The 26,411-nt window shown below is 39.8% G+C and overlaps 1 protein-coding gene and 1 non-coding gene across 2 annotated transcripts in view; one reads left to right on the top strand and one right to left on the bottom strand.

Annotated features, from left to right (window-relative positions):
• Positions 1-23,721, top strand: part of LOC146361570 (arachidonate 12-lipoxygenase, 12R-type-like) — a 72,313-nt gene extending 48,592 nt beyond the window's left edge. The window contains exons 4-14 of the mRNA XM_084922223.1: positions 17,914-18,030; positions 18,115-18,218; positions 18,515-18,681; positions 18,938-19,081; positions 20,575-20,778; positions 20,945-21,031; positions 21,106-21,275; positions 22,073-22,194; positions 22,281-22,381; positions 23,243-23,398; positions 23,542-23,721. Of these exons, the coding sequence (XP_084778349.1) occupies positions 17,914-18,030; positions 18,115-18,218; positions 18,515-18,681; positions 18,938-19,081; positions 20,575-20,778; positions 20,945-21,031; positions 21,106-21,275; positions 22,073-22,194; positions 22,281-22,381; positions 23,243-23,398; positions 23,542-23,721 (1,552 nt within the window). The remainder of the gene's footprint in view (positions 1-17,913; positions 18,031-18,114; positions 18,219-18,514; positions 18,682-18,937; positions 19,082-20,574; positions 20,779-20,944; positions 21,032-21,105; positions 21,276-22,072; positions 22,195-22,280; positions 22,382-23,242; positions 23,399-23,541) is intronic.
• trnaw-cca (transfer RNA tryptophan (anticodon CCA)) lies at positions 2,010-2,081 on the bottom strand. Its single transcript has one exon. It is a non-coding gene; the product is annotated as a tRNA-Trp (tRNA).
• Positions 23,722-26,411: the final 2,690 nt, after the last annotated feature.

Genomic DNA, 26,411 nt, shown 5'->3' with positions numbered 1-26,411 from the left:
CCTCTCACTCTTGGTTGACCTTGATGTGATTTGAACACGCAACCTTCTGATCTGGAGTCACATGCGCTACCATTGCCCCACAAGGTCCCACAAACCTGCCCCTCTGACCAAAACTTCTGAAAATCTCTGCAAAGCCAATCCATCTTCTTTCCACACAAGACATCAAAATTGTTGCAGGGGGCTACTTGTTATCACTGCTATAGAAAGGCTAGAATGACAAATCTTAATCCTTTCTGGCTACGTTTGGTTTTCAGTTAGGCGGCAGTACCTGGTCACTGGTCTCCCGGCAAACAGAGCCAGCCATATGGGTACACCCAAAGCAACACAGTGGTCCAACCGTTTACCGTCACTTTAGCAGCAGGTACACCGTTGCCTCCATTGTTGTTCTTGTGTTGCAAACAGGTGATGTCACGCTGTTGAGGTAACAAAGTGAATGGGCTTTGAAGCAGATGTGCGGAACAGGTTAGGGTAACTAGGATTTGCTTCTTAGTGAGGCAACTTCTGGGTTCAGTCTGTTTTGTCCAATTTTAGGAATATTGAATGGCTTCTTCCTGGAAACCTATCCCAGACTTGTAAGCAAGCCTTTCTGAGCACAGTTGTTTAGTACGTCCTGAAAACAGATGCGCCTAGCAGAGGATGGTTTCGATCCATCGACCTCTGGGTTATGGGCCCAGCACGCTTCCGCTGCGCCACTCTGCTCCACACGCGCCACCAGACTAGCGCTGCTTAAAAGTGGGCCTTCAATAACATCTTGCATGAACAAACTGTGGGAATTCTGAAGGTGGACGGTACCTGTTTGAACATTGACTTTTATCAATCTTTGTCACCTCGGCGTTCAATGCTTCAGAGCTTCTTGGACTGCTTGTCAGATCTCGTGTGCGGCCCAACAGATTTTAAGCTAGGATCAGCCAACCATTTCCTCGTTAGCTGCTAACTCTTAAGAATCACTGAGCTTATTGTGTGAGCCACTGAGTCGCATAGTCACGTAAACGCTTAGACGTGAAAACACTGACACTTGGTGTTGCATATGTTTACTTCCTAAATAAACCCATGAACTCTCTTCAATGAACCTTATTTTACCTTTAGTTAACTAAAATCGACGTTCTGCTACACGAACACACTCTGCTGATGCACTTCGATGCTCTTAATCCTTCCCGCTGATTGTCAATGGTAGTTCTTATCGGTAGAGATGTAATACCGTCTGTAATCACAAGCACCGACATTAGACATGAAATCTGAATGTATCCAACACAGCGGACACAGTGACATTGTCCACAGTGAAAAACTATCCTGGATATGATGAGCTTGCTTCAGAATGCCAAGCCCAGCTCTGAAGCTGCTTTTAGATTTCATTATCATTCAAAACTATTTGTTTGCTCGGAATGAAAAACTTATACTTGATATTTGAATGTTTTTTTCTTTACAATAATTTTGTGAGTTTCCCTTTGGTGCAGTCTTTACTTCTTTCAACTATGTGTTTACATGTATCTCATGGCATTGCTCTCTGTATACCTGCAGCATGCGGGTGTTTTGTTTGCCATTTTTATTCAGTTCCATTTACAGAAGCCCTCTAATTCAGCTAATATTCACACCTATCCAATGTATTCACACCTGGTGCTTTCAGAAAACAATGGAACGTCCAGCTACCCGGGCCCCCACCCCAGACGGTCAACACCTGCGGCTCCCCCATCACCTCTACCACTAAGTAAAGCTCACAAACTTCTCCATGTGCCTTCACACCTCTTTCCATACTTGAAAGGGTATGTAAACAGACTCTCTAAGACACAGGACCCACGCAAAGCAGCTGGGCCAAACTCGGTGCCTCCATCCACCCTGAAGCACTGTGCTGATCAGTTGTCTACAGTGTTCACTGACACCATCAACAACTCACTGGAGACACGTCGTGAGTCATGGACCTGAATTTCTGGACAGACGGACGAGTATGCCACAAGCAACTAAAAACCTCCTATTCGAAGGGAATCACAGGCTGCAGTCCTCTCACTCTCGGCTGACCTTGACGTGATTTGAACACGCAACCGTCTGATTTGGAGTCAGATGCGCTACCATTGCGCCACAAGGTCCCACAAACCTGCCCCTCTGCCCAAAACTTCTGAAAATCTCTGAGAAGCCAGGCCATCTTCTTTCCACACAAGCAATTTTTCAGCAACTGGAGGTTGTTCAACTTGTGAATGCAAAGAAGTTGTGCCAAAGACGCATGTCATTTCAGACCATGCATGTCAACATGCACACGTAGAATCTCTCTTTATACTTGAAAGGTTCTCCTCTTTGAGAAAAGAATACAAATCGAGGTTTGAAGTGCACTTGCAGTAGTCAATCAAAGGCCTAATATAGTGTCTGTCATTAAGTGCTCACGCTCTGATGAGCTTTGCAAGGCAGCTAGACAAATTCTTAACGATGCATATTTGTTACTGATGCTTGTCAGAGAAAGACAAAGTCCTTGGACAGTGTCTAAAAATAAAAGACCTTCCTCTCACACACACCTGAATAGTGATTGCACAGAAGGGAGTGCTTTTGTACGTGATGATCTCCTGTGTCAAACACAACCTGCTCTGGAGAGGCTCCTTGTGCCGTCTGCACCAAAATGCTATCCATGGGGTAGGAGACCAGTGCTGTCAGCCTTGAATGAAATCTTACCTGACTAAACGACCTTACAGTTCACACACAATGGTCTCTTCAACGACTGTTAATGGTATTTACCAGAGAAGTGACTTCTGAGTAGGGAGTGGTCTGGCATGTGATGATCTCCAAAAGAACCAGCGCTGTTGGAGCAGGGAGCAGGCATCTCTCACCACAGGCCAAAAGGTGCAGGAGCGATGGAGGAGCTGGATGGAGTTTGAATCAGATATTAAAGCAATGTGTTTTCCTTTTCTGTGATTTCAACTCTGAGTCGGTCCTTTCTTATTTCTCTAATAGTTTAGGGAGCTTTTATTATATAAGTGGTAGTTTCTCCTCCTTCTTAGCAATAGACAATGTAGACATTGTACGGAGACACATTTGACATGTGACCCATATGAAATCTCTGTTTAATCATAGAATTATGGCTCTTACCAAGATTTTCTTTTTTGTTTGTTTGTTTGGTTTTGTGCATTAAGATGGACTACTAAACTAGATAGCCTTATCAATCTGCATCACAGATTACTGTTAAGTAACATCCAAATACAATACTACAGCTAGAGCCCATAGTCACAACTTATGACAAGAACAGCTGCATCCATATACAATCTCTTCATGAAGTTTTTTTCTCAAGTGAGTTCTCGAGTTTTACGAGCTTTTTCCTTTAGTTTTGCTTTAATATTTATCGATTTGAGTTATGTTTCTTTTTTTCCTTAACCTCCTAAGACCCGAACTCTTCCATGGCATGCATTTTTAATTTCTCTTTGATATTTGAGGATATTGGGACCCGATGAATGTAAAAACAAAGAATTACCAGATTTGATTGGGGGTTTTTTTTGCCAGATTTTTGTTTCTAAGAAAAATGAGAGCCACATATGAGGATATTCATTTAAAATTTCAATAGAACAGTGGCAGTATAATGCCCTCGTAAGTGGATATCATGCCCTTGTCTAGCAAAATTTAGTATTCTGGTCTAGACCAGGGGTTAGCAACCCTTAACACCCAAAGAGCTGTTTGGACCCAGTTTCCACAGAAAAGAAAACACTGGGAGCCGCAAATACTTTTTGACATCTAAAATGAAGATAATACTGTTATTGTTATTGATTTTTTTACCTTTATGCTTTGTATAAACAACTAAAGTGTGTTGCTTATGAAATACATGAAGTGCTACAGAGAAAATTAAATTTTATTTATGTAATGAACAAATTTTGAACTATAACAAATATAACAAAACGGAAAGACACCCAGGTGAAGGTCTCTTTTAAATGAAGCTGAAACTGAAATTAAATCATTCATATAGGAAACAAAAACTGTAGTGAGCCGTCACCCTTATATCACCTTTGGGATTTCGCAGCCTGTAGCAGAGCCTTGACCTGAATTTTAAAAAATAATTGGAAAACAGCACTATGCTGCTAATAATTGGAAAATAATTATTTGCAAAATATCTGCATAAATATTTATTTTACGTGGCTAATGTGTGCGGCAGGGCGTGGTCTGCAGTGCTGCTGCAGGGGAGGCGGACGCACCTGAGCGGCACCCGCAATCAAGCCTCGCCGGCTTAAAGTTTGTGCTCTCTCTGCTGTCATGTTGGTGTGTGTCAGGCTGTGAGCTGCAAAACTACAGCTGGCTGTGTGGGTACACCAACCATGTGTGAAAAGTGGTCAATAAAGAAAAAAGCATGTTCATGCAAACATCGTCGGGTCTGCCGTGGTATATTTACAATGGGACATCTGCTCCTGAACCTCTGTGCAGGGCGCCTGCAGACCGGGGCTGTACGAAGTCTCTAGTAAGCTGTCATCTGTGAGGCGTGAGCTGTGTTTGTTGTTACCATAGTTCATGGAGGAGAATAGCTGCTCACATATGTATGTGGCTCCGAAGATCCATACTTGGCCTACCTGGGGTTGAAAGTCTCGATAAATGCATGGCATTTCGGCGGGTATGGTTTATGCGAGTGTGACACTTATTTTGAGCGATGAAAAATAATAACATAATTTTACTTTTATGTTTCAAGATCACAATGAACTTCCAATTTGACTACAAGTTAAAAAAGAACTAACACAAATAAAATACACTTCAGTTAAATACTTATAATTTTTTTTCCAAACCTCGTGGAGCCGCAGTATAAGGACTAAAGAGCTGCAGGCGGCTCCGGAGCCGCATTTAGGGTTGCCTAGACCCCTGGTCTAGCACCGATGAATGACAGTTTCCTCATATCTTCTCTGTTTTTAAGAGACCTTCCTGTTTGAATGTAACTCAGTTACTAGTTTGGGGTAGAGTGCTTTTGCAAAGTTTCCTTGTTTCTTTTTGTTTTATCATTTATCGTTTCCTCATTTCTGCTCTTTAGAGTGGTTTCACCTGCTTCTACTTAGTTCCTTGTGTAATTATATTCCAAGTGTCATGACTTATTGCCAGTGTGAAGAGGTGAACTGCCCATCATTACAGGAAGAGTTTGTTTGTTATCTGCATTTCTTCAAACATACGACCCAAAGGACCACACCAATAATATAATATAATATAATATAATATACGTTTGTGGACAAGGCTCAACGGGCCCAACACTCTAAAGGAAAAGAAAGACAACGCAGGAAATTCTACACCTTGCTTTCAAGAACACTCACTCCTCAGTCTGAACCTACACAACTCAGAGAAGAACACACACCTGAGGACAGTCAGGAAAAATGGGTGAAGAACTTTTCAGACCGGAATCTCACTGAACCTGAAGAGAAAGTGTTAGCCATAGGACTCAATTTTGCCATTTCTCTGCAACAGTTGCCCATAGTGGACCTCATCACAGCCACAGAAACCGCCATACGGATTAATAAATTATCACAGACAGAAGCAGAGCAAATCAGGATGAAAGTTTCAGCCACCCTCTCCAGTGCCAAAGTCCCTCCGTCTAACCTCACAATACAAGAAAAGAAGGCCGTCACGTCCCTGAGCAAAGACCATAACATCACTATATTACCAGCTGACAAGGGAAGATGCACCGTGGTCCTAAACACTACGGATTACCACACAAAGATCACTACTCTCCTCAGTGACAACAATACCTACGAAGCCTTAAAGTGAGACCCCACAAGCTGCAACAAAAAGAAAGTTATAGCTTGCCTTCAAGACCTTGAAAAGACCTTGAAAAGGACAAAATCATCACCGCCTTTAAGCTTCCTAAGATCCACAAAGAAGGTGTTCCACTCAGACCTATTGTCAGTAGCATAAACTCAGCTACTTACAACATTTCGAAACACCTTGCTACCATCCTAGCACCACTCATGGGGAACACCCCACATCACATCCAGAACTCCACTGACTTCACCGACAAGGTCCAGAAACCTACCCTGGATTCAGATGAAACCATGGTGTCCTTTGATGTAGTCTCTCTCTTCACTTGCATACCCACCACGGAGGCAGTGGAGACTGTCAGAAAATGACTACAAGAAGACAGCTCCTTGGAAGACAGGAGCACTTCACACCCAATTAGATTTGCACACTGTTAGACCTCTGCCTTACTACTACATATTTCAAATACAACGAGAGTTTCTACAGCCAAAAACATGGCTGTGCCATGGGCTCCCCCGTGTCATCTATTGTAGCCAACCTTTACATGGTGGAAATGGAAAGAAAGACTCTTGGCTCTTTTAAAGGGAGAGTACCCAGCCACTGGTACAGATATGTAGACGACACCTGGGTCAAAATCAAAACACAAGAAGTAGAATCCTTCACTGCGCACATTAACGCCGTGGATAAAAAGTTCAAGTTCACCAGGGAAGACACAAAGGATAACTGTTTGCCTTTCCTGGACTGCGCTGTGCACATTGAAGAGAATGGCAACCTCAACATTGAAGTTTACCGGAAGCCCACACACACGGACCAGTACCTCCTCTTTGAGTCCCATCACCCTCTGGAACTTGGAGTAATTAGGACCCTACACCACCGGGCAGAAGATGTTCCATCTAAGCCTGAAGGGAAAAAGGAGGAACACACACATGCAAAGGAAGCACTCAAAACATGCCGTTATCATAATTGGGCATTTATAAAGTCAGCAAAGAAATGGTCTGTATAGCGCTTTACTTGATCCTAAGGACCCTAAAGCGCGTTACACTATACACAATCATCCTGTCGGAACCGGCAACCTTCCGATTACAAGACAAACACCCAACTCTTGAGCCACGATCGCCACAGAAAAGAAGATGAGACACCAGCTAGGTAAGATAAGAAAGACAGACGCAACAAGATTGTCATCCCCTACGTAGCCGGTGTATCAGAGATACTCAGGAGAGTTTTCTCCAAGCACGACATCCCAGTGTATTTCAGACCCAGCAACACACTCAGACAAAAACTGGTTCACCCGAAAGACAAAACTCCAAAACACAAACTTAACAATGTGGTGTATGCTGTACAGTGTAGCGAGGAATGTCCAGACCTCTACATTGGAGAGACCAAACAGCCACTTCACAAGGGCATGGCACAACATAGAAGAGCCACCTCCACGGGACAAAACTCAGCAGTTCATCTGCATCTAAAGGACAAAGGTCACTCTTTCGAGGATGCCAATGTTCACTTTTTTTTTTTTTTTTTTTTATAATTCAAGTATGTATTAGATTTTGCATTTTATAACAGCAAATACAGAGATGCAGCAACCAAAAACAAGAAGCAAACAAACAAAAACAAACAAACAAAAATAAATAAATAAATAAAATTAAAAAACAAACAAACAAAAAAAACAACAACAAAACAAAACAAGTGAGGTTTTAACATATGTTCTATTAAGCTCAAATGTCCAAGTCAGGTAGACATGTAGGTGCAAAAATTGTCCCACTGTTCCAGCGCAGCTTCCGTCACATGATGTATTTTTCCCAGCATCTTTTCGCATGCAACATTCCCAATCATTCTGTCTTTCCACATTTTAAGTGTTGGAATATGGGAGTCCTTCCAGTGTTCCAAAATGACACGGGCACATGTTACCAATGCAGTACTTAACACTCTAAACTGGTGTTTATTTAATTGCAGCACCTCTCCTTTGTCTCCTAGTAAACATAATTTAGGTGATCTGGGTAGGTTACAAAGTGTCCACCCCTGCAAATAATTCAGTACAGTGTTCCAGACTGGAAAAACCAGCGGGCATTCCCAGAGGGCATGTATCAAAGTACCTTTGGCTTGTTGGCATTTCCAACACAAGTCATCTCTACCAATCCCCATTCTATACAGCCTTGAAGGAGTATAATAGTAACTGTTAAGAATTTTGTATTGAATAAATTTCCCCCTGGCTTCCCTAATGTATAATCCATTGTTCGAAAATATAGAATCCCATGTACCTTCATCCATTGTACGCCCTAGATCCCTTTCCCATGCTTTTTTCAGGCTCTTATTTATATTATTTTTAATCCATGGGCAAATATTATACCATTTCGCAGCTGTGCACAGAGATGGGGGTAGTAGCATAAAATTCTCTATCGGGTTACTTTCACATGTTATTGTAACTCCTCCTTTTAAACAGTTTCTTATTTGCAAATACTTCCAGAAATGACTGTTACCCTCTAAACAAAACTTATTTTTAATATCCTCATACGACATGAAAACACCCCCTTCAAATAGGTCACTAACAGTTCTGATACCTCTTCTCAGCCATTGTGTCCAGTAAACAATCTGCTTACCAATTTTAATTTTAGGATTATACCACAAGGGGGCATACTTCTGTACATATGGCACAAGTTTATATTTCTTATGCACCTCCAACCATACCATTTTCGAAAATTTCAAAATAGGGTTTTGCGTATTACCGTGATTATTCACTTTTTGTGATAAAATATCAATTGGTGTGAATGGAGATGCAAGCTCTTGTTCTATTAAAATCCAATCTATATTGTTTTTCCCTGCCCAATGTTTGCCTAATCTAGCCATTTCAAAAGAGATGCTATAATACTCTATATTGGGCAGGGCTAGTCCCCCTTCTTTCTTAGATTGGGACAGTCGATTTATGTTAATACGGGGTTTACCACCCTTCCAAAGAAAATCTTTTATCATATTATTGTAGCTTTGCAACATCCGTCGCGGGATACACATAGGCAGCATTCCTGTATAATAGTTGATGAGTGGTGCCACAACCATTTTAACTGTGTTCACTTTTCCCCACAGTGTCAAATTTAGTTTACTCCATTTACCCAAGTTTTTATTGATCTTGTTTAATAATTTTCCCATACTGTTAGCCATAATATCCTCAATATTGGGGTTCAATTCAATTCCAAGATATTTCATTCCCTTGTCCACCCACTTAAAGTTAAAGCCCGATATTAAGTTATGACTGCAAGTCTGGGAAACTGGCATCGCCTCTGATTTATGCCAATTAATTTTGTACCCCGAAAACATTGAGTATGTATTAATCACCTCTAATAGTTTTGTGATAGAATTAGTTGGGTCTTGGTTTAATACCAGCACATCATCTGCATACAGGAATAATTTGTGTTCTCTGCCTCCCCCAAATACACCTTTAATCTCTGCATTTTCTCTGATTTGAATAGCTAATGGCTCTAAAAAATATTATAAATAGCAATGGGCTTAAATTGCATCCTTGACGTGTTGATCTGGAAATACTAAAAAAAAGGAGAAAGTACCCCATTTGTAAATACAGCTGCTTCTGGACCAGAGTACATGGTTCTAATCCATCTGCAAAAGTTGTCACCTATTCCAAACTTTTCCAGGGCTGTGAACAGAAAGTTTCACTCCACCCTATCAAAAGCTTTCTGTGCATCTAAAGATATAGCCAATACAGGATTTGTGTTATTTCTATTCAGCCACAGCAGGTGTAGTAATCTCCTCATATTATCAGAAGCAGATCTATTCTTGATAAACCCTACTTGATCTTGATGAATAATTTGTGGTATTATAACCTCCAACCTTGTTGCTAAAACTTTGGATAGAATTTTGCAATCCACATTGATTAAAATTATCGGTCTGTAATTACCTGGATCAGTTAAATCCTTGTCGCCTTTTGGAATTAGTGATATTACTGCCTGATTAAAACTTGCAGGGAGTTGTCCAAATTCAAAGGCTTCATGTAATACTTCAGTTAGAAAAGGACATAGCAAATCTATAAATTTATGGTAAAATTCTGCTGGGAATCCATCTATTCCTGGTGACTTCCCAGTTTTCATTGCACGGATAGCTTCTTTTACTTCTACCTCAGTTAGTGGAGTTTCCAATTTGTCCCTACCCTCTTGTGAGATTTTTGGTATTTTCATTTTATCAAAGTATATACTCAGCAGATCCATACTTACTTTGTTATCGGACGTGTATAAATCTTGATAAAATATTTTAAAAATTGAGTTAATCTCTGAAGAAGATGTAACTAATTTATCATCCTTTTTAACTGCCGTAATAACATTCTGATTGTCCATTTGCTTAAGTTGTCTGGCTAATAGCCTGCCTGTCTTCTCACCATTCTCATAAAAATTAGTTTTAAGACGAAAGTGGGCATACTCTGCTTTTTTGTTATAAATTTCATGAAGATCATATTTAAGCTGGCAGATCTCTTTAAATTTATTATCGTCAAATTTTCCTGCTAATTGTTTTTCCAATTTACTTATATTTTCCTCCAAAGTTTTTATCTTTTCCTTATTTTCTCTATTTTTCTTAGAACTATAGCCTATGCACTTTCCACGAATAAATGCCTTCAAAGCATCCCATACAATGGCCAGCCTGTCCGTAGATCCAACATTCACCTCTAAAAAATATCTTATATCCTCTTTTAGGGTTGATACAAATTTTTCGTCCTGCAATATGCTTGAGTTTAGTCTCCACCTACCCGTTCTGTTCTTTTCGACATTTAGATTTATGTGCAATTCTACTGGTGCGTGATCTGTTAAAGCAATCACACCGATGTCACAGTTTACTACTAAATTGACACATGATTTAGAAATCAAAAAATAATCTATTCGAGAATATGTCTTATGCGAATGAGAGTAAAAGGTGTATTCTCTTTCCATAGGGTGAAACAGCCTCCAAATATCTACCACACTGAGATCTTCTTTTAAAGCATCTATCGCTGTCCCAGTTCTAGTACTTGAAATTGCATTAATGGCACTTCTATCAATATATTCATCCATCACATTATTAAAGTCTCCACCTAACAAGATCGGGCCCTTCATGTTCCCTAGCATCTTGTTAACCTCATCCATAAAATTAGGTTCATCCCTATTTGGGGCGTAAATATTGCACAGAACAACCTGAACTCCATTAACACTCGCCCGTCTTCATCCCGGCTTTCCTTCAATAATACAAAGTTTAGTCTTTTATTAATAAGTATCATGACACCACGACTCTTGCTTGATCTTGAGTTATGAAATACTTTCCCAACCCAATCCCTTTTTAATTTCAATGCTTCATTTTCATTCGCAAAATGCGTCTCCTGGATGTATGCAATATCAGCATTATGAGACTTGAGGTAGCTAAGCACTTTTTTTCTTTTGACTGGTGTGCCACAGCCATTTATATTCCATGACACAATATTAACGTCCACATTCCCCATGACTATGCCATGTTAAGGTATCTATAAGCCTTATATCTTCCAACCCATAACCATTTAACCTGTGCTGATAACCCTGCTTGAACCAGAACATAAGTTTAAACAAGAACAGTACCTCACCTATAAAATCTCTACCAAAAAAATAAAAAATAAAAAACAACGAACATAACAAAAGAAATAGCGCCGTCCAAAATAGGGACATGACAGCGCAAAAGCCCCGTGGGCAAAACCGTCTCTGGTCCGTGATGGTCCCGTGGACAGTGAACTGCTGTCCTCCTGCTGTCCCATCGACACCCCAGGGAGCCCGCCCCCGTCTTATGAAATTATTAACGATGCGCTCCCATGCACGTAATTTAGCTTATTAACCCCTTACTCCACCACTTCCTGAAAGTTCTCACGCACGAATTTCTCTGCCTCCTCAACGCTCTCAAAGCTCTTCTGCTGGCCTTTCCATGTTAATCGAAGTTTTGCTGGATGTGCCAGGGTGTGCTTTATCTGATGCTGCCATAGCTTCTTCATTACTGGGGAGAAAAGCTTCCTCTGCGCCGCTCGCTCCGCGGTCATATCTTCATAAAATGACAAACGACAGTTCTCCCACAGTATTCCTTTCTTCTGCTTAGCGGTCATGATAACTTTTTGTCGTGCAGTGTAACGGAGAAATCTCACCAGCACGATTCGAGGTGGCTGACCAGGTCCCAGGCGTGGTCTCGTACTTCTGTGGCATCTTTCCAGCTCATATTCCTCCCCTCGTAGACCTAGGCCATCCGCGAGTATCTTCATCACATAATCATTTATGCTGCCACCACTTTCCAGACCCTCTTCCAGACCGATAAGCCGAACATTCTTTCTGCGGTTTCTATTTTCCTGGTCGTCTACTCGGGCCCAAAGTTGTTCAAGCTTTTTAGCGTTTTTGCCATTATCTTCTGTTATGCTCCTCATTTTGTCTTCCACATCTGAAATGCGGCCCTCAGCTTCGGTCATCCGTATTTGGATTGCACTTATAGCGTTTTTAAATTCCACCATATCTGACTTGATGTGAGATACATCGGCCGCAACACTAGTTAGGATAGTTCCAAGCTTAGTCATTTCGGCAAACAGGCCGCTTATATCCATCTTTGGCCCTTCTTCTTGGCTAGCAGGGCTAACCTTGGCACTGCTAGCATTACTTTCCCCCGCTGCCACCGTGGAGATTCGGGTTTGCACACTCTTCTTCTTAGTTCCTGTGGCCATGTCTCTCAATAAGTTCGAGGACACTGATCTAGCAAGTCACCGCAGTGAGGAAATATATTATTTGGGAGCGTTTACCTTGTTTTAAAACTAATGTAGGGTCGACGGGGGTCAGAGACTCTCTATGGCGCGGCCATTCCCAAACGCTCCATCACGTGACTCCCCAATGTTCACATTTTTGACAGAAGAAGACAGATGGTTTGAAAGAGGAGTGAAAGAAGCCATTTATGTCCACTGTGAATGACCATCTTTGAACAGAGGCGGTGGTTTACGACACCAACTGTCTGCCATCTATAATCCAGTTTTGAGATCCCCAGACGCCTCAATGCCCACTCACATCCTGGGCCATCTGACCCGAGGAAAACACATCATAGGGTGGGGCTAGGTTTCACAATGAGCTCACCCGAAACCCTGACTGATTGTGACCCACACCCATTTTCACACCTTGGCTCATGTGATTAGGTACAGGATCATCAGGGAGTCCTTTGTCCTTCCTTGGGGGGACTCTCTGGGACTGGGACTCTATTGGCGATCACTGGTTGTTGGACTGAAAGCAGCCCATTAATCATTAGAATCCAATCTGCACTGTATTCTTACAGAATAACATGAGGTGACTAAACAACAATGAAAGAAGGATATTGCTGCTGAAGCACCAAGTCTTTTGACTTGGTTCATTCAAGCAAGAAGTTCAGTTCAGAAGTTTCTGAGCTAATTTTGTTTTCTCCTGAATTTCCAACAGCACCCCAAAGAAGGTGACAAGAAGACAGTCTACACACACTTCACAAACCAGCAACTGCAAAGTTAATTTAGAGGTGATTTTATTTAACTGCTGTATGACACAGTGTCTCAAGTATTTAAATACACTGTATATGTGTATATGTGTATTCTACCAGTAAATTAAGAGGGCTTAAGTAGTGAGTGGGAGGCTGCCTGGTGGTATGAATCAGTAGTTTCTGCAAACAGAAACAACAAAATAACTATGAAATGAATGTGAACCAGCTCATTCTAATAACTGTGACTTGAACACTAAGCTTTTTAAGTGAGAACCTTGTGAACACTGGACAGTTTCCTCATAACTTCATTTGACATCTTTACTTGTTACTTGTGTATCTTTTCCTTGTTCCTTGTAGTGTTCTGAATGTTAGTTCTTATCATAGTTTAACCCATTAAAGCCTAAACCATAAGATAATTGCCAAAAAACTAATATAAGTGTGTATTGAACCTTCTGAGAAACAATTCAAAAAAATGAAATATCAGTTTGCATATACGACTTGTTTAGCTACATTTCTGTGGAATTTATTGCTCTGAATTTGTTTATTTTACACTTCTTCTATGATCTGTGAGCTTCCTTATAGATCATCTATGAATAAGATTACCTTGATAATTAGCATTGCTAAGAATACAGCAAAATATTAATCTGCAACCCAACAGAACAAATGAAGGACATGCTCTAAATTCAAACAGAGGTTTGAAGAAGTAACAACCCAGCAAACAATAGGCTAAATGAAAAATGAAGCTCTACCAGACTCCAAAATAACTTCCACATCTGGTTTGGGATCTATGGGAAAGATATGTCTGTGTAGGTTCTCAATCATCCAGGTCACGATAATCTAAGAGCTTTGTTTAAGTTTCTTGAAGACATTTCACCTCTTATCTCAGAAGCTTCTTCATTTCTAAGAGCAAATGGTGGAGAGTCCCAGATATGTAAGCCCCATTGGGAGTGTCCCTTGAGAAGCTTGTTGACCCACTATTGATTGTTTTGCCTATTCACACAAGCCAAGGTGTAAAAACGGGTGTGGGTCAGCCAAGATTTCAGGTGAACCCAAAATGAACGTGCCCCACCCTATTATGTGACTTATTGAGACCAAATGACCAAAGAGGTGAGTGGGTGTTAAGACACATGGGAAGATGTCTCAACTGATTTATACATGGCAGACAAATGATTTTGTAAGCCACCGCCTCTGTTCAAAGATGGTCGCTCACAATGGACATAGATGGCTTCTTTCACTCCTCTTTCAAACCATCTTTCTTCTCTGCATCCAAAATGTTAACATTTTGGACAGAGTGACCTTTGTCCTTTAGATGCAGATGGATAGCCAAGTGTTGTCCCGTGGAGGTTGCTCTTCTATGTTGTGCCATGCATTTATGAAGTGGCTGTCTGGTCTCTCCAAATGGAGTTCTGGGCATTCCTCACTACAATGTACAGCATACACCATATTATTAAGTTTGTTTTTAACATTTATGTCTTTGGGATGAACCAGTTTTTCTCTAAATGTGTGGCTGGATCTGAAGTACACTTGGAGAAGACTCTACTGAGTTTCTCTGATAAACCTGCTACATAAGGGATGAAAATGTTGTTCATTTTGTCCTTCTGGTTCTCCTTAGTTGGTGTCTGAGCTTCTATACTGTGAATTTTTGCCAATTTTATGAAATCCCACTTGGGATAACCACATGTTTTAAGAACTTCGTTTACATGTGTGTGTTCCCTCTTTTACCCTTTTGGCTTAGCGGGAACATTTTCTGCCCAGTCCGGAATACTTCAATTTTGTGCTCTATAGGGCGGTGATAGTCCAAGAGTAAGTACTAGTCTATGTGTATGGGCTTCCGATAAACTTCAATGTTGAGGTTTCCATTTGCCTCAATGCGTATGGCACAGTCCAGGAATGGCTAACTATTATCTTCTGTGTCATCCGTTGCAAACTTTATGTTTCTATACACTGACTTGATGTGAGTAGTGAAGGTTTCTACTTCTTGGGCTTTGATTTTGACCTAGGTGTCATTCACGTATCCGTACCAGTGGCTAAGGACAGCACCTCTATTCTACACATACCTCACTGAACAACTAGCCTATTCACGCCAGTCTATACAACACAGGGCAGAGTTTTGCTGTGTGTGTTTCTTGAACCTTATGCATGTATACTATCTTGAGTCCATACACTTTGCAGCTTTTACTTTTGTTATTACTTTTTATTGGCAACTGTCAAGCCTTTGAGTCGGCGAGTAGCTGAATAGGGGAATAATGTAGACGCGCCCGCTGTTCAAAATGTAAGTCAAAGTTCCAGATTAAAAACTTCTTTATTTGTTATCAAATCCTTAAAATCCGTAGAAAAACAGTGATCAAAAACATTCTAAGCTTGAGCGGTCAGCAAAAGTCGACTTCCCCCATCACCCACTCATTCACAAAAATTCCCTTGGGACGTGAACAGGTGATATAGCAATCACTATTACTATTACCGACACCACGTGACCCAAAGCTACCCCTATCCACAACACTTTTGTTGTTACTAGATCCAGAACAAAAGTAGAGTATAACTTAGTAAAAACAACAGCTGCTGGCTAAGTTCTGTGATTGTTATCTAGTTATCATTAAAAAAAGCTCAATTCTAGCATTACGTTTTTGAGATCAAGTCACTGTGGCGATTGTGCTTCAGAAATGTACATTTAACTGCTTATTTTCCATAAAGTCACTAAGTAACCCTAGAATGTGGGCGAAATCAAGCTAACAACATATAATAGCTGAATATAGTTGAGATGAATCCAGCTGGGATGATGCCAGTTATTGGAAATTGATAGAAATGATACGCTCACTGAAAAAAAGAAAATAAAGAAAGGAAAGTGAAACAAGTTCATTTTAATCTTTCACTTGAACATTGAATGACAGTATCCTTATAACTTTTTGGGTTTGAAGAGAGCCATCTCTTCAAGAGATTAAGTACGTATCATTGTGCAGGCGTTTTGTAAAGTTTCCTTGTTTTTTGTTTTGTTTCACTTGTGTGTGGTTCCCCAGGGTTTCACCTGTTTCTTAGTTAGTTCTTCTTCATCTAAGGTTCATCTACCGTTCAATTGTCATGGTGAATCATTACCAGTGTAATACAGTGCACTGCCTACTGCAGGAATAGTTGCTTTGTTAGTGTGTTCGTACTATCTGTGTTTTTGCAAAACAAAACAACTAAAAATCCACTCTGGATTTGCAATTTTTTTTTTTTTCCCACAAAAAAATAAAAAGTTTATTGGGGGGGCCTAATAATTTTGTCCCCATCTGTGGTTGTTGACCTGAAAAAGAAATTTGTAGTTGCATACTCCTGCACTCTCTTATGTCTGTACCAGTATTTCCGTTGATAGAACGATTACAAAAACCTTAAAAAGCAGTCAAACAGATATCTGTAACAGAAAGTCAGTAATTTTTTTTTCAGTGTGTAATTAGTTTCTAGACATAAGAAATATTCATAATCTTGTAAAATGAGGTGTAAAATGTATTGTATTGCATGTGCTGTTTTTTTTTTTCAGGTCCCACAGGTTGAGCATGATCTCACCATAGATGACAGTATCATTTCAAAGGACACTCCCACAAAATTGTGCATAAATAGAGACATCAGTACTGCTACATCAGCAGAGCAGTTCATCAAAGGAACTTCTTGGTGTCATTAGCAGAGGTAAGACAGATAACTTTTGAAAGGATTTCAGTCAGTGTCAGGTTTGGGATTAATTCATTGTCAAAAAAAAAGAAGAAAATCATAAAAAATATATTATTAGAATTCTTTAACCATCAGGATTTTTGTTTTACTTTCAGGGGTGAAAATGGTTGATTATGAAGTTATTGTGCTCACTGGCAGTCTGGGCTTTGCCACCACTTTTGACAATATCTACATTAAGCTGGTTGGCCTTAATGGATCGAGCAAACGCAAATGCCTGTGGAGCTGCATGCCATCTTTCTACAGCGGTGCAGTAAGTCAGAAATACCCATCTCCATGTTTAAATGTGTGTCATGCTTGCTGATCTTTGGCTAAATTAGATTAAACACTGATTTATTACATCAAATACATCAATTTTTTTCCACCATTAAAGTAAATGTTTCATAAGGTTACAGCCTAGCTCCCGATTATAATATGTATGTAATCTTGATCACTTGTAAATGTTCCAAAGCTGATGTGTCATTACTCTAGGTGTCACGTTTTACTGTGACCTGTCCAGTCTCCCTTGGAGAGCTTTTGCTGATAGAGGTAGACAAAGAACATCGGTTACTCCTCCCAGACATGTCTTGGTATGCAGCCAAGGTAGAAGCGACTTCCCCTGAAGGAGACACCTACCACTTTCCTATCTACCAATGGATCACCAACAGCGATGTTCACCGCTTCAAAGAGGGAGAAGGTTTGTGGAAACATGCTTGCCTGACATCATGCATGTAATTTACTGATAACAGGAAAGATAACAACACAAAGATAAAGTATAAAGAATAATGACAAAATTCAAACCATACTATATTTAAAGGTAATTGCTGTAAAACAGTACACATTTCTATGTTTAAGCTCTCAGAGACTCTCAAGAAAAAAACAGTCTTCTAGCCAAGTAAAGTCGGCAGGAAGAGCTGGAGAAGCAACAGCAAGTCTATTGGTAAGAGTGCTGAGCTGTTATTTTAACATCTAATAACTAAAGCTAATAACATCATCCACCCTGTGTTTATTCTCAGACACAGGCATTGCTGGTGAATGGGGACCACCCGCATCCCTTACGTCTTAAAACGTTTTTTTTTTCAGCTGGGAAAAAGAGGGAATTGCACACTGCATGAAGGCAGACAATGCCCAGTCACTGCCCTATGATATCCGCTTCTCTTTAACTAAGACTGCAGAAATGACCTACATTTCAGCCAAAGGGTGAATGCCTTAACTATCTATCTATAGATACAATGTAATTATTAAATTCATCTTAACACAAACTGTTGTATCTTTACTTTATAGACTGGGGCAAATGGGACTAATGCAAATATTGGAGTGGAAAAAGGAATTTACTCGTATGGAAGATATTAGTCTCCTGTTGCGTATCCATCAGACTAAAACATCAGGTAATGAAATGATCATTAAACTAAAGATGACAATTGACTCAGGAGTACTTAATTCCCAGTAAATAAGGTTGTGAAATCACTATTCCATTATATTCTCTTGGCTTCTTCTGAAACCAAGAGAAAATTACAAGTATATGAAATTTTTAAAAAGTTGTTTATCTATCAAAACATGTATATTTTACCAATTCCACTAAAGATTCCTGTTTAATATCTGGAAGGCTCAGACTCACAGTTACATCCATGAACTTAAAGTCAGTTTTATTTTACGATGAAGTAAAATTATGTTTTATTTCCAGATTATGTTCAGAAACATTGGAAGAAGGACGCTTTCTTTGGCTACCAGTTTCTAAATGGCATCAACCCCATATTGATCCGACGCTGTACAGCACTGCCAGACAACTTTTCTGTCACTGATAAAATGGTCTTCCCTGATGGTCAGCATAATCTCAAAGATGAAATGACGGTAATTGTTCAATTCCCATCAAATGCTGTAAAGAATGGCCAGAGGAGTTTTCTTTCCCTAAAGGCAAGGTCTTTTCCAATTGTCAGTGGAAATTGGAGGATGAAATTATGGTAATCCCGATGAACTAAAGTTGACTGTTATCTGGATTATCTGTTTGGCAATGTGAGGACATTTACACGTTTACTTTGTAAATGTAAAAGGCATAAGTATGTGTACAGAATCAAATTGTTGTGCCTCTTTCTGAAATTTAAAACAGAAGAGCAACATCTTCCTGTGTGACTATAAGATTTTGGATGGAGTGCAAGAAAACACTATCAATGGGAAAAAACAGTACTTGATGGCTCCCCTTGTTCTACTCAGGAAAAATGAAGAGGATCAGCTGATGCCAATTGCTATTCAGGTAAGCTTAGGACTTTGGTTCTAAATTCAAGTACTATCAAGGTTATTTTCGTTTACAAGAAAAAATATCAGCCCTGCTGAATGTGATAGTCACAGTTAGATCAGCTGCTAATTGATCTCGACAGCAGCAAAGACTTCTCTTTGCTATGAAGTGAAGTTGACCCACTGAAGTTTGATTTGTGGAAATCCAAATGTACTAATCATCAATGTTATCATCATCAGCTTTAAATGAAGTTGGCAAAAACCCCGTCATTAATGGATCTTTATTCTGTTGATTGCATGGGTTGCAGGAGGGGCCACAGTGGCTGACTGTTATGTGGATCAGAGTCCTTGATAGTTCTATCCCTATTTGCTGTAACTCTGTCTTTAGACATGGGATTTCACCTCTCTGGTGTGGAAGGAATCCAAGCTTGTGTACGAGAAAGCGACCAGGAATGGGTATAATTGTATTGCCTCAGCTTTGTGCTTTTACTTTGGGGTTGCCCCTAGCCTGCATGTGTGTCCAACTGGTCTCATTGGAGAACCCAGATTAAGTGAACAAGATGCATGAGATTTAATTTTAATGCTGGAGGACTTAATTGCTCATGTGGGCAATGACAATGAAACTTCACAAGGCAAGTAAGAATGCCTTGCTTATCTGAGCCTGAGTGATGTTCTGTACTGGATCTCAATGTTAATCACAGATTATCCATAATAAACACTTCAAGCTTAAGTGCATCTGGCACCAAAACACCAGGTCTGGGCCAATTCCTACCACTGCAGAACTTCAACTGCATTCTGAAGCAGGCAAGATGTGGGTGCGTGAAGTTGCTCCAGTTGGTAGTTGGTGTATGTCATGTTGGCAGTCTACAAACCAAACAATAGGCACCAAAAGGTTAAGAGTGCTGTCCAATCAAAGGAGGAGTTTTTTTTTTTAAACTTGGTTAATTTATAGGATGCTAATGGATGATTACAGTTACTGGTAGGCTAAGCAGAGTGCTGCTCTGGCAGTGGCTGAATCAAACACATTGATGTGGGAGTAGTTTAGTGAAAGGATTCTGGCAGAGAAGGCAGTTTCCTGTTTTATGCTACTTATTTAAAATAAGGATATATTCCTCCATGTGTGGAAGCAGGGTCATTGTGTGGGTCAAGTGGGATGACCATCCTATCATTACTGATATCAATCAAGACAGAAAGTAAAAGAAAAACAGGAATAAAAACTGGAGTACATGAGACTGCAACATCTACTTAAAACACTTCCATTTTTTTAAATAGATAAAAATAATAATGACCATAACTGTGTTCACATCATTGGTGCAGAACTCTACAAAAGTTTCAATTTATCATCTGACCCCTTTGGGAAAACTGAATTACCCACTGTTGATGAAAACCTACACAAACCTTGCTGTCTGGTCTCTGGGAAGAACATGGGGCATTAAAAACACAGTTTGTATTTATTTATTCAGTACTAACAAATTCATTGAATTTACAACATGTTTGTCTCGTCTGCTGCAGCTGAAGCAAAAATTAGCAGAGGACAACCCAGTCTTTCTCCATACTGATTCTGAGTACGACTGGTTGTTAGCCAAAATCTTTGTGAGGAGTGCAGATTTCAACCTGTATGAACTGAATGCTCACCTGCTGCGCACTCACCTGCTGGCTGAGGTTTTTACAGTCTCATTGCTGCGCAACCTGCCCATGGTGCATCCTCTATACAAGGTAACTAAGGCTGAGAAGCATTCATCCTTCTAAGTTAAGCTACACAGCTAAATAACTTGATTGTGCAGCAGTGAAACACAGGACTACACACAAAGAACGTGAATATAAATCATCAGAAAAGAAAGGAAAAAATACTTTTCTTGATGAATTTTCCTCTTTCCTTCAGCTTCTCAGACCTCACACTCGCCACACTCTTCAGATCAATTACTTGGCTCGGGACCTTCTGATCTCTGAGAATGGATCTTTTGCTAAGGTATAAATAGTCCAATATATCTTCTTTTTAAGTATCGTGTATTCTCCTCTAATTGTGCCTTGACTATTCACTAGTTTACAGCTTCTGGTGGAAAGGGTGCCGCCAAAATTCTGAAGAAATCACTGGCCACCGTGACCTACACCTCCCTCTGTATCCCAGATGATATTGAAGAGCGTGGATTGAAAGATGTACCAAACTTCTACTACAGAGATGATGGACTCAAGCTTTGGGACATCATCCACATGTTATATCACAACTTTGTCTGACAACACATAAAATATATAAAAAAGGAAAATAACTCCTTCCCAGTTTGTGCTCCACACACAGATAAGGCCTTGCACTTTGTGCTTGGTTTGTTTGTTTTTTAATTATATGAATTTATCCATGCAACCATGTTTACTATTCATCCATTCCCAAAGGCTTATCAAAACAAAATAGTCTCTCATGCCTTCCCAGTGAGTTGTTTTCCTTTAATAATAATAATAATGGATTGCATTTATATAGCGCTTTTCGGGACCCCTCAAAGCGCTTTACAATACCACTCTTCATTCACTCGCACGTTCATACACTGGTGGAGGCAAGCTACAATTGTAGCCACAGCTGCCCTGGGGCAGACTGACAGAGGCGAGGCTGCCATATCGCACCATCGGCCCCTCTGGCCAACACCAGTAGGTGGTAGGTGAAGTGTCTTGCCCAAGGACACAACGACCGAGACTGTCCGAGCCGGGGCTCGAACCGGCAACCTTTCGATTACAAGACGAACACCCAACTCTTGAGCCACCCACAATCCCTTTACATACCAATCTCTCTCTCAATGTCAGTGGCGGGAAGTAAACTTGATAAGAGGAGTAAAAACTCTAATTACAGAGTGGAAATGAGTTTCACACATTTTATATACTTGTTAATCATCTGTTATGCATTATAGTTTTTTTTTAATTAGTGTCAGAATCAGAATCAGAATACTTTATTAATCCCGAAGTGTGCGTAGAAAGCTACAATGAAACCAGAAACGTGTTTGAATGTGTCCCCATTTGTCCAAAGGTTTGTGGAGCCAGTACTCACCCACTACTACAAGACTGATGCTGATGTCCAGGAAGACCATGAACTGCAGAACTGGATCAAAGAAAATTTTGAACATGGCTTCCTTTCAAATAACAATTCAGGTGATGATAATGTGAATGTTGAATATTATCATGAAATAGTTTTAATTGAATTTATGTGTTGACAGTTTATTCTTTTGTATTTATAGGAATTCCACAGAAATTCACCACTAAGAATGAGATGGTCAAGTTTGTCACCATGGTGATCTTCACTTGCTCCGCCCAGCACTCAGCTGTCAACTCTGGACAGGTGAAGCCTTTTAATTTACCTCAGTTAAAAGTGGTTGTGTATTGTTCAGAGAGTGTGGTTTTCCTATATGAAAGGATGAAGGCCAGTTCTGTGCAGATAAATTGCACTAAACTTTGAGGCTGTCTGAGTATTTGTACACAATCTGACTTTGCATTAGCACCATCCTAGCAGCAAATAAGTAGAGCTCACTCCAGTTGGAATCCCATTTATTGTACAATCATTTGACTGCTACAGTGTTGACCCTGTTTTTCGGTGAAAACACAACGTCCAGCGCAGAATCAGCTTTCTGGAATTTCCTTATCTGGATGATTGAGCATATATCAAGCAGTGAATGGTATTTGACTTGTCCCCAGACAGTCTGCCCTCTGTCTGGCCAAAAGCTCAGCCAGTGATTCATCAAAGACAAAAGTGACGTGTGAATGTTTTTGCTACAAATTTGTCTGACTGGGATTGAAATTTAAATCGACATTTTACACCTTCATTTTCTTTGTCCTGGTGCCTATAATAGTTCAGCCATCAGGCTAGTTGACATCATGTAATGTTAGCTACCCCAAATTCACTAACTGTTCAAGCATTGGTGATATTCAGCTTTGCACCATCATTTAACAGTCTAGCACTGCTGTACATTTTAGCAGTTTTTTTTTTCTCAAGATAGGAACTTGCCAGCTCATTTTCTGCTACCTATTTAAACCTCATAAATCCATTATATATACTGGATTTTAAAGAGCTTAACACATGGGAGAGCAGTCACATTTGTATTGTTTTTTTAATGTAATGGTTTTTAATGTCACATTCTAGTGTTTCAAAGCTATACTTCAGGCCTATTAATAGATATGTTTATCCATTACTTTCTCAATGCAGTATGACTTTGGTGGCTGGATGCCCAATAGTCCTACCTCCTTGCAGCTTCCCCCACCAACAACAAAGAAAACGATGTTGGACACATTTCCCAGTGTTAACACCACAGTGCATGCCATGGCCACCTTATGGCTACTCAGCAAGGAGTCATCTGACCAAGTGCTCTGCAAAGGCTTTATAAAAGACAAAGATCATCATGTATGTGTGTATTTCATGTAATGCACAATAAGAGCAAAGAACAAAAATGCCCCATAGTTGAACAAAAAGTAATTGGTTAGTTGATCTAATGTCAATCTCACCAGGTCCTACTTGGCCACTTCCCCGAGGAGCATTTCACTGATAAATTTCCTCACAAAAAGATAATGGAATTTCAAGAAGAGCTCCAAAGGCTGAGTGCAGAGATCAAAGCCAGAAACAAGGATTTGGACCTTCCATACACATACCTGGATCCAAAAGTGATTGAAAACAGTGTGTCCATTTGAATATTAGAAAGTGTGTTCTCCTTCATTTTCATATCAACAAACAGGAGGAGAGAGAGAGCGGTGATTCTTCTGGTTTGGCTTTTGTTTCACATCATAATCTAAAAACAGCTTTTAAGCTTATGAACAGGAAAACTAAAATAATTGACCTGCTAGTGACCATGTTAGTGAATATATGTATATATATGATAGGCGTTACAAAATACTGTATAACTGACACATTATGCCACACATCTTGGCAGATGCAGTGAATAAATTATGTGTGGAATTTGCATGTTCTCCTTGTATCTGCATGGTGTCCTTCTTCAGTCCAAGAACTTGCGTGGTAGGTTAACTGATGACTCAGCGACTGTATGTTTAAATTTAAGCCTTCTTTTCCTTGTGTTAGCCCTGTGATAGACTACCCACCTTCTTAGTATGCATCCCTGTATCTCGCCCTATGACGGGATAGGCACCAGTCCCTGCAGCTTTAAAAAGGATTCACGTGAATTGTGTACTTACAATGCCCTCCATAATGTTTCTTCCAAAGACACAGTTTTTATCGTTCTTCGTCTGTACACCATCACAGTGGAATATGGAGGCTTTTGGTGGTGTTTTCACTTGGTGTTGACTCTCTCTGCAGCTGAATATCACTTCTTGTTCTTGTTTTGATGGTTTTTCACTTTAATTGTCATTTTAAACAGGAGGCCCACAGACATGTTACTGCAAGGGCAAGAGGCCGTGAACACCCCAAGTAAAGATATTAGGGAGAAAGCAAAGACTTGGCTAAATCAACAATGTGATGGATTGTTAAAGAAAATAAATGCACTGATTAGCTCAACAACACAAAACGTCCTGAAAGACCACAAAACAAAACTGGGCATGGTGACAGAATTATTCCACAGTAAAGAAAAACATTTTTACAGCATCTAACAAAGTCAACAACATTCTTGAGGAAACAGGTGTATCACTGCTACAGCCAACAAGGTTTTAACCACTGGTTACATTTAACACCAGGAAATTTAGATTAGACTTTGGAAGAAAACATCTAATATAGCTGGCATTGTTCTGTAAAAAAACAAACAAAAACAATCTTTGGAGAGATGAAACCAAGGACAAGTTGTACCAGAATGAAGGGAAGAGAAAAGTAGAGAAGAACAGAAACTGTTTATGAGCGAAAGCATACCACATTATCTGTCTAACATGATGGTGGCCGCATGGTGGAATGGGGAAATGTGGCTGCCATTGAAACTGGGCCACCTGGGCTGTTATTTATAATGTGCACATTATAAATAACAATGTCGGAGTCTGATTGGACAACGCAGACAAAGGCTGCAAAAGTTATTAGATGCTGCTTAGCAGTGCAAAGGGATAATGACTCAAAACATCCTGAAAAAGTAACCCAAGAGTTTTTAAGGTAAAGAAAAAGCATATTCTTCAATGGTGAAATCAGTCAACTCATCTTAACCCAAAAGAGCAGCTTTTCCATGATTAAATACAAACCTGAAAGTTCAAAGACCCACAAACAGGCAGCAACTCAAACGGGATCCAATAAGGTTCTTGCAGAAAAACCGTCCTCAAATTCACTATTATGTTAATTTCTCCAGTTATTTTTGAATTATGTCTGCAATTGAGTGACTGTGTATAAAAATGACTGTAATTCCTAAAAGTTGATGAAGAATTAACACAAAACTGCTTGAATTATAGTTGAAAATATGAACTTCAATTACATTTTAATTGTTTGATTTACATGTGGTGGTGAATGTGGTCTACAGAGGCAAAGCTCTCACTGCACCTCACAATAACACACACAGTCCTGTGGAGTCCACAGTCCTGTGGAGGAGTATAGAAGGGGAAGCAGGGACAGGACTACATACGTTATAACCACACAGATAGTATTGAAGACAGAATAGAGAGAGCAGACGGACATGGAGACATGACTGGGGGAACAAAGGTAAACAAACATGGGAACAGTGATGGCAGAACAGAGACAAGACTAGGACAGACTGGACACAATATAAGAACATAATCGAAAACATAATCACTCAAGAACTCGAAATATAAATAATGAAAACTAAGAGACTCTAGAAGAAACTGAACTCAAGACTAACTAATAGAGAAAACTAATACACAACTAGAACATGAAAATCTGTCCATTCCAAGAGAACAAACTCTCCCCGACTTCCTTAACATGGCCTTTGGTAAGTAGTGCTAATGTTTATATTCTCTTGTTCCTTTTTTTTTACTTTATATCTTTTACTTTTTGTCCAGAATTTTTTAAGTTTGTTTATAAAAAGACTTGAGTGGTTTAGTGACTATTTGGCCAGTTTGTCGCCAACATGGGACTGAATTATGCCGTGTATCAGAATCAGAATCAGAATACTTTATTAAAATGAAGATCTTAGCAGTATCCACGGGGAGGCAGCCTCTGATGATGATACTTCAAACTGAAATGTGAACAGAGAATAATATACATTTTTTAAGCTCACCTTACAATTTAAGTCATCTCAATGAAAATGTCTGTTCTAACAGATTATTTTGAATTATATTCAGAAGAGCAAACCTTTAGTCTTATATCAAGAGTAAGAGAAGACTGGTCAAGCACCTCATGAATCTTCCCATTCCTAACATTATTATGTTCTTCACTTTGTGTGTTTTTTAAGTGTATACATTACAGTATCATTCATACATTTGCACATTTTTGCCATGACACA

This window comes from Perissodus microlepis, chromosome 23, assembly GCF_051167445.1.
Source record: "Perissodus microlepis isolate ML-2025 ecotype Zambia chromosome 23, ASM5116744v1, whole genome shotgun sequence".
Taxonomy (NCBI): domain Eukaryota; kingdom Metazoa; phylum Chordata; class Actinopteri; order Cichliformes; family Cichlidae; genus Perissodus; species Perissodus microlepis.
This window is presented reverse-complemented; position numbering and strand designations above follow the sequence as displayed.